The sequence below is a fragment of the Tyto alba genome, unplaced genomic scaffold (assembly GCF_018691265.1).
Source record: "Tyto alba isolate M040663 unplaced genomic scaffold, T.alba_DEE_v4.0 Super-Scaffold_1000006, whole genome shotgun sequence".
Classification (NCBI taxonomy): Eukaryota; Metazoa; Chordata; class Aves; order Strigiformes; family Tytonidae; genus Tyto; species Tyto alba.
The window spans coordinates 116,589-125,832 of record NW_024881272.1 but is presented as its reverse complement, the minus strand read 5'-3'; the positions used below and the strand labels follow the sequence as shown (position 1 = coordinate 125,832).

The 9,244-nt window shown below is 40.2% G+C and overlaps 1 protein-coding gene across 1 annotated transcript; it reads right to left on the bottom strand.

Annotated features, from left to right (window-relative positions):
• Nucleotides 1-630: 630 nt before the first annotated feature.
• LOC122154708 (deoxyuridine 5'-triphosphate nucleotidohydrolase-like) lies at nucleotides 631-2,834 on the bottom strand. The gene is made up of 2 exons (XM_042805719.1): nucleotides 2,394-2,834; nucleotides 631-639 (listed from the first exon to the last, which is right to left on the bottom strand). Exons 1-2 carry the CDS (start codon nucleotides 2,832-2,834, stop codon nucleotides 631-633), a joined length of 450 nt encoding a protein of 149 aa, XP_042661653.1.
• Between the last annotated feature and the right edge of the window lie 6,410 nt (nucleotides 2,835-9,244).

Below are 9,244 nucleotides of genomic sequence, written 5' to 3'. Positions count from 1 at the left end.
AAACACCAACAGAAAGAAAATAAATTTTTGCCTTGCTCTCTGGTGCTGCCTGCCATAAGAATATGATAGCTGTGCATACAGCACTGCTTTTGACTCTAATTTCAAAGTTAAAATTCAACCCCAGGTCTGTAGGCCAATGTATTCTCTTTTCTGGTTGTCTAGGTTTGGTCTACCCACAGAATTATTTAATTTAGAAGTCTGATGATTTACAGTAACCCCTCCCCCCATAAAGATATTAATATTGACTGTATCAGATGATGAACATGGGAATAATATGAGACCTGCTTCTGTCCTTCAGTTGCCATGAGCTTTTTTCTAAATGTGTTAAAACACTATTATTCCAGCTCTTAATCCTGAAATTAATTCTATTTCATACAAGTAAAATGCTACTGCTGTCTGCAATGTCTTTAGGAAGGTTTTAATCCTACCTCAGGCAATGTACATGTTTGTAATACAAAACTCCCAAATAGAGTCAGTTATGACCCACTGGTCAGACGTTAATTGGAATTCCCCTCTTCCCATGCTTGCTTAAGTGCTTGTGTAAAGATATTCATCATTTTGCTTCTCCTTTTGAGTAAAGAATATAGAATAATACTCATCCTTACTAATTATGATCCCTCATTTTAATCTTCATTCACACTGAAGGAAGTGCAGCAGAATTAAACATTGACAGTATAAGAACTGAATTTATTAAATCAAAGTAGTTGTTATAAGCATCCTGAAAATCTCCCCCTGTATTTAATCTCTTATTCCCTTGATTTTCTAACATAATTTGATGTTTGTATCATCTTTTGCCAATTGATGGGGTTAACACAAAGGACACAAACACCAAGCTAAAGAAATAGGCTTATTTTACTTTAGTTTAAAGCAGCAGAAAGAATAAGCAAGGTAATGCACTTGGTCATTACTACATAAAGCTAGCTATAGTGATTAAGAAAGATACATTACCAATTACCCTCATACTTTACCATCACCCCGACCTGCACATCAGCTGGGGAGCCCCGTCACAGCGAAGGGTCAGAGAGCCTTTCCCGGCAATTGGGAAGTCCTACGCAGTGCGTCCACTCGTAGGTGAGGTCTCCGTCTGTGCTGTGAGAGGGTCCAGCTTTTATACAGTTTAACAAACAAGTCTAAACAAAATGCACAGGAGATATCTGGTAGATTGACATGTCTCACTTAGGCATGGCCAGATCTGGCCAGGATCTGGGCACATCTGAGGAGTCTCCGTTCTCCTTTACATTTGGGATTTATAGTTACTTCCTGATGTTTGCTTATAGTTCCCAGGGGTTGTTCCCAGGGTTGCATTTTCACACTGATAAGATGCTGGATGCTTCATGCTGTTGATAAGATGCTGATTGCTGGTCGGGGAATTCACTCAGAAGTCAACTTTGGTTTGAGGCCTATTGTTTGGGCCTTTTTTGTTTCAATCGGTCCTTTGACTTATGAGTGAAGATCACGACCCTTTTGGAAGAGCCCAATATGTTCGCCCTATCTGTTTGATACGATACCATACATAACAATTATATAAAGTAATAATAATAATGATAACTAACAATATTACAAGAGGATGTATTAAGAAATTCAACACTTGGGTTGCAGAGGATGAATATCCAGTAAAGATGTCCCACCAGTGGTGTGCAGTCTCCTTCTCCATCCGGCTAGCTAGCGACATTAGTTGATTCTTTGTGATTACAGTCTGTATCAGAGAGTCTGACAGAGTTTTATTTCATCATTCTAGGTGTCGTCGCAAATATTCTGATTGTTCCGTGTTGGTTTTCAGTGGAGTCAGGGATAAGCTGATTCCATTAAGTCCTAAGCTTTGGGGATGACAGTACATGTTTAGTTGTTCTTCATGCATTGAATAAAAAGTATACATTTGTCCATGCCAGATGAGATAGAATACATTTCTGAGGCATCTCGAGAATGGAGTAGTTAGATTATACATTTCTATAATATTTTTATCATTTGTTACTATACAAACATGCTTAGCACTAATTTCTACAAACATATCAAAGTTTTTGGGCAAGACTGTCCATGTACACAGATTCACTGAATGTTCCAATAAACTGAGTACTGAAAGTAAAAATTTCTGTGATACAGGCAGAATTGGCTTTGCATCAGAAATCATGCTGTTGTCTTGTCTTGGTTGCATTTTTCCATTGCCACCTAAGCGGTGCTCTCATGGACCTTACAATGGCCATCCTGGGGTAAAAGCTTTTCCCAAATGGACCATGATGATACACAGGCAAATCCATCTTAGCAGGATCTAAAAGATAGAATCTTAAGACATCTAGTTATTCTTGCAGATAACATTTAGTTGCAGGAACATATTCCCATTTTTCCTGTCCAGGTTTCATGATTAAAACAGTATTGTCTTTTCCTGTGGCTATTACTTCAGCTGGTTCAGGAGGTCCGTTTGAATTCTGGACCCATACTTTAGCTCCATTATTGAAATTAGTTGATCCAAACCCTTTATCTCCATGAACAGTGGTGACTTGAGGTGGATCCCCTTTTTTCACAATTACTTTCAAAACTGACAATATCAACAGTTGTGCTATTCTGTCATGGGGATGAATAATCAAATCTTGTTCACCATTGTTTAACAGAATTACTTTAATTTCTCCTTGATAATCTGCATCAATCACTCCTCCCATGACATGAATGCTTTTTAAGGCTAGGCTCGAACAGACAGTTATCAAACCAAAGTGTCCTGGAGGATTTTTAAATCCTATCCCAGTATTGATAACTTTCATCTGGTTTTGATTTATCCTGATCAATTCCAATGCATAGAGATCTAGTCCTGCAGCCTCTGGAGTGGCCCGGTAAGGGGCCATCGCACCCAGAACAATTTCCCAGTAAGTCAAAGTCTCACTTACTGTCAGAGGTTATATTTGTAAATTGGATGTAGTCATGCGCATCAAAGGGGTTTCCATTTCCCCAGTGGGCCTATTGTTAAGGATATGTAGCGCATCTGTGAGATGAGTTTTCCATCGGGATAGGTTCCCATCTCCTAACTTCTTCAACTGCTCTTTCAACAATCCATTCATTCGTTCAATCAATCCTGCAGCTTGTGGATAGTACGGTATATGAAAAGCCCACTGAATATTTTGCTGCTCAGCATACTGTTGAACAAATTTGTTTTGAAAATGAGACCCATTGTCAGTTTGAATCTGCAATGGAATTCCATAGTACAAAATGATGATGCCTATAGTACAGATAGTACTATGATGTGTAGCTTTCTTACAAGGATGGGCAATCAAATATCCAGAATATGTATCTACAGCAGTGCAGACATATTTACACCCTAGGTCCTGGGGTAAAGGTCCAATATAATCCATTTGCCAAATTTGTCCTGGCAATTTTCCTCTTCCCAGTTGTCCTTTCACAATATTAGGCACTAGACGTTTGTGAGTATGTTGGCACACAGGGCACTGGGCGATTTGAGTTTTGATCATATCAAGTGACATTATTATGCCACGCTCTTGGGCCCACCTGTAAGTGGCTTTCTTTCCAAGGTGCCCACACTTTTGGTGTGACCATTTTGCCAAGCCCTCATGATCATCCTTCTGAAGGAATTCTAATCCAGCTTGGGAAATCTTTGCCCGGTTGTGTACAACAGAGTTATAAAGTTGTTCTAAAGTATCCACATTACTATGAGCATCAACATGAAACACAGACACCTTAGTCCTCTGTACTATTTCCCAAATATCCTTCCACAATTCCTTTCCCCAGACTTCTCTGGAGTATATTTTCCAATCTTTGTCTACCCATGTTGGCAGCCAAGTAACTAACCCATTAGCTACTGACATTTTCCTAGATCTTCTTGTTTCGAGGCCATATAAACTGCATATATTTCAGCATACTGGCTGCTATTCCCTTCTCCTGTAGTTTCTAAAAATTTTTCTAGATGGGGATAGTAAGCTACTGCTTTCCAAAACCTCTTCCTTCCTATATACTTAGTTGATCCATCAGTGAACCAAGCATGTTCCTTTTCAGAGGGTGTCAATCGGTCTAAAGCTTTTCCCCATCGTACTGGGGATTCCCGTTCAACTGTGAAATCAGGGTTCATTTCTTGATCACCTGTGGGGGCAGTAGCTACTCTCTCATGGAGGGTAGCTACTCCACCAACCCCTACCTTGGCCCTATCCTGAATATACCATTTCCACTTTATGATACTCGATTCTTGAGCATGCCCAATTCGATGGGTTTTAGGAGAGCTTTTAACCCATTGCATGATAGGAATTTCAGGACAAAGGGACACTTCATGTCCTATTGTAAGCTGTTCTGTTTCTACCAACGCCCAATAACATGCTAACAGTTGTCTCTCAAAAGGTGTATAATTATTTCCTGCCTCTGGCAGCTTTCGTCCCCAAAAACCTAAGGGAACATTTTTCTTTCCTTGTTTTTGCCATAGGCTCCAATTAGCATGTAATCCATTTACTGACAAATTTAACTCCACTTCTCCCTCCTGCAATGGCCACAAATCTAGGGCCTTTTGAATAGCTTCCTTTGCTAACTCAAAAGCAGCTTGCTGTTCATTCCCCCATTCAAACTCATATTTTTTTTATTTTGTGGTATTGCAAAATCCAAAATTTTCTGTTGAGCTTTGGGTAATATTTCCCGATGCCCACAATGCCATTGAATTCCTAAAAATTTTACCGTTTGGGATGGTTCTTGAATCTTGTTAGGATTAATTTCCCAACCTTTCTGTCTCATATGATCTACCACCTGTTCAAGTATTTGTTGCACTTCTTTCTCATTGTTTCCCTGAATTAGGATATCATCAATATAATGCACTATTTGCATATGAGGAGGCAATTTTATCTTATCCAGATGCTCAGCCACTGTCCGATGGCAAATGGTTGGACTATGCAGCCATCCCTGAGGCAATCTGGTAAAGGTATACTGTCGTCTCTGCCAGGTGAAGGCAAATTGGTCCCAATGCTCCTCTGCAATTGGGATCGTGAAAAAGGCGTTAGCTAAATCTATTACAGCATACCAAGTCCCTGGATGCTTTTGAACCTTTTCTATTAAAGTAATATTATCTGGTACAGCTGCTGCAAGTGGTGGGGTGTGTTTATTTAATTCCCTAAAATCTACTGTCATTCTTCATGACCCATCACTTTTCTTGACAGGCCATACCGGATAGTTCCAAGCTGTGGTAACTGTTTTCAACACTCCTGCATCTAATAAATCTTTAATTGTCTGTGATATCTCCTCATGCCCTCCTGGAATTCTATATTGTTTCATAGTCACTAATTTAGTAGCAGCAGGACAGGAGGCATTTTCACTTTTCCTACTAAAATTGTTCTAATACTGATATGATTTTTCACCCCAAACTGGTACTGACCGTCTGGGAGATTCAAAGTTAGTCCCTTCAAAATGTCTATTCGTATTATGCATTCAGGAATGGGGACAATCATGACTGAACACAGTCGTTTTGGGAGGTTTCCTATTTTCGTTTCAATTTGAGTTTGTACAGCTTCAATTTGTTTCCCTCCCAGACCTGTAATAATTACAGGTTGTCCTTTAAATTTCTTTGGATTCCCATATATCAAGGAGGCCTCCGCTCCTGTGTCAATTAAGGCTTTTACTGTTTGTGAGGACTGTTTTTTCCAAAATATTTGGACCTCCGCATGGGGCCGTCGGTCCTTCTGTACCCATTGCACTGGAGCTTGGCCATAATTTCATTCCTGTTTACTACGCTGGACAATTTCCCTAGTCTCCTTCCATGGGTATAAATCAGAATACAGCTCCCAATCCTCCCTTTCCCCCGGAACAACTGATCTGCCCACGGAGGGCCCACCGTGTGCAGATGGGAAGTCCCGTTGAGGCTCAGGAGGAGGTGCTGTAGGCTGAGTTACCCCTGGATTCTTAGTTTCAGAACTCTGCACTCTCCTGCTAGGCTTATTCAGCCCTCTTTGTATATTCACCACAGCTTGTTAGTTGGAACACCATCAGTCTTTTCATGAGATAGGCCATCCTTCAATAAAGCTGTAAACATTTCCTTGTGAGAAACTCTGTTCTCATTTCCTTTAGGTCTGTCCCAAGTATCTTGGTTTCCTGCACTTCCTCGGGGGCCCCATTCTCCAAGATCACCTAGATGCTGTGTTTTTTCAATTATCTCATCAATGGGATTTCCTGTCTCATTAATTAAGAGAGTCATTATTACATTTTTATATGCTGGTGGGGCAGTTTTAATCAATCGGTTTCTATGAGTGACAGACCTGGCAGCTTGCATCATTCTGTCAGGGTCTCCTATAAAGATTGCCAATTTCATCCCTTCCTCCTCCATCCGCTGTATGCAGTCTCGCAAAGTATACCAGGGACGTTCCCCACCTGGTCAGTCATTCTCCGTGGGGTATTTATTATTACATCCCCGGGCGGCCAAGGTTAACAAATTTGTATCCTGAGGATTATTTTGGAATGCATCTTGCACAAAAGAGTCAGAAGTCAAAACTAAAAACTTCCTAGAGTCCCCTGGATCTAGGGTTACCCCTGCTGCTCCCTGATCGTGCAAACGCACCATCCAAGAGAGCAGGGGTTCCCCTGGTCTCTGCTTAAATCTTTCCGTTATATCATTTATTTCATGCTGAGTATAATCCTCAATCACATCCTTCCTTACTTGTTGCCCATTAGTATCCAATTCTATTTTCCATCTCCACACTGGTTTTACATCCACAGGTTCATCTGAGGAACCAGCCTCATCAGAACCCGTAGAATCCTAAATATCTCCATCCCATCTGTCAGGATCCCACTGTACCCCTGCTTCTGCAATCACAGCATGCACTTTCCTATGGTTTACTCGTCCCCTTCTTTTCTTATACTTATACTGTGCAACTCTTACTGCAGCTCTTTCAGCTACAGTCTGATAAGTATCCAACTTATCGGCAAGCAACTTGTTTTGACACTGTAACATTACAATTTGCTTCTGCAAATCACACATCTGTCGCTCCATGTGGGAGCACTCTAACAACAGTTTTTCTTTCTGTGGGTGCTGTTTCGATATGCTGTTAACAAAACCCATCCCCGTCTTCCTGAACACACAATTTCTTTTCCTTTTTCGATAGATAATTTTTGGATACATTTTAATACATCCAGTGGTTCAGCTTCTTTCAGCCGACTTTCCCACTGTTCACATGGTCCTCCGACCTTCTCCCACTCAAGAGCCAGTGAACTATAGGGAAGGTCTTCCCATCCAGGAATTTCAGATGGAGCTGATTCATTACCTTTAGATTTAAAAATTGACATTTTGTTCTTATCCTGTCCGTGACGCCAAATTTGTTTTGCCAATTGATGGGGTTAACACAAAGGACACAGACACCAAGCTAAAGAAATAGGCTTTTTTTACTTTACATTAAAGCAGCAGAAAGAATAAGCAAGGTAATGCACTTGGTCATTACTACATAAAGCTAGCTATAGTGATTAAGAAAGATACCTCACCAATTGCCCTCATACTTTACCATCACCCCGACCCGTGCACCAGCTGGGGAGCCCCGTCACAGCGAAGGGTCGCAGAGCCTGTCCCGGCAGCTGGGAAGTCCTACGCAGGGCGTCCGCTCGTAGGTGAGGTCTCCGTCTGTGCTGGGAGAGGGCCCAGCTTTTATACAGTTTAACAAACAAGTCTAAACAAAATGCACAAGAGATATCTGGTAGATTGATATGCCTCACTTAGGCATGGCCAGGATCTGGGCACGTCTTAGGAGTCTCCATTTTAATTTACATTTGGGATTTATAGTTACTTCCTGATGTTTGCTTATAGCTCCCAGGGCTTGTTCCCAGGGTTGCATTTTCACACTGATAAGATGCTGGTTGCTTCATGCTGCTGATAAGATGCTGGTTGCTGGTCGGGGAATTCACTCAGAAGTCAACCTTGATTTGAGGCCTATTGTTTGGGCCTTTTTTGTTTCATATCAACATCATTCATATGCCGCAATTTGACATTGTTCCATTTCTATTTTCAAATATGAAGATTAACAGAATTAAAAAGAATGAATGAAAGGACAAACATTAAAGCAAGGAACAAGTCTTCAAAGTCTACAATCTCTACTTGATAAAAATAAATGCTTTTTCACCTATTTGCAAGATTCAATAATGACTTCTAAACAGTTTCTCTAAAACTGAATTTTAGTCAATTTGTTGTCTGTCAAAGAAATTGAACCTTGATGAGCTTGTAATTACTTGGCTTTGCACTTTTCAAATTGTTTTAAATAGAATGACTTTCTCAAAAAAGAAATGTACCAGGATATAGACAGTCTAAATCTTACAGTTTTAGAAGCTTTTAATTTACTTCCTAGTTCTACTCAAGATTTTTAAAAATAATAATTCCATAGTATTAGAGATATACTTACCTGAAAAGCAGAATTTGAATCATGGAAAGTTGCTACAATGTTCTGAAAGAAATATAACACCAACCACCTAAATTTTGATTCCAATCATGTCATGTTAAGAATAATGGTAACTTTTTTTTTTTTTTTTCACTTAATGATAATAGATTTAGCAATAAACTAGAATTAAGAATTTAGCTAGTTAATAATGTTAGGTACCTGTTGCATTTTATTTGTTGGAGACAGGAATTGTCCTAAATGATCTGCTAAGATGAAATCTTAAAATTAGTAGATTTAGCCATTAAACTCTTCTGGATTTATTCTCTGTATGATATTCCTGTAAAATTTCATAGGCTTTATAGACAGCAATTGTTAGTAAGTTTTGATTGAAAATGCTTAAAGTCCTCAGTTAAAGTTATCCATGTCCAGTGAGATTTGGAACAAGTATTCTAGAGCCAAATTTGTTGGCAACTGTTGGGATCCAGTGAAATTCTCCCATGCCAGTCCAGTAGATGCTTTCACTTCCTCTTAGGTCCATCTAGCAGTGAGGTTGAGCACATATTCCCATAGGCATCCCCCTAAGCAAACACAGAGACACACAAGCAGTACAAAACAGGACCAAGCCCCACCTGCCACATGAACACCAACAGTACTCACATCAATATGAACAACTGAGATGATCTGTTCCTGTTTCTCCTCTCCATCTGACCAGGACTGAAGTTCCCCCCACCCCAATTCTGTTGATTCACAGTCTCATTCACAGTCAGAGGAGTCTTGAATATCCATGTTGACCTTATGTCCAGAATCCATGCCAGAACCATTGGATACTTATTTACACTGATTCAGTTCTGAGGTCATTGCTGATGCCTGCTGCTCCCCAAACTGCCTTGAGCCTTCCTGATTCCCTACTGTGTACC

What these genes read in the sequence shown, in the direction of transcription:
- LOC122154708 (XM_042805719.1), bottom strand. Translation starts at nt 2,834, where the DNA reads ATGGCCCCTTACCGGGCCACTCCAGAGGCTGCAGGACTAGATCTCTAT.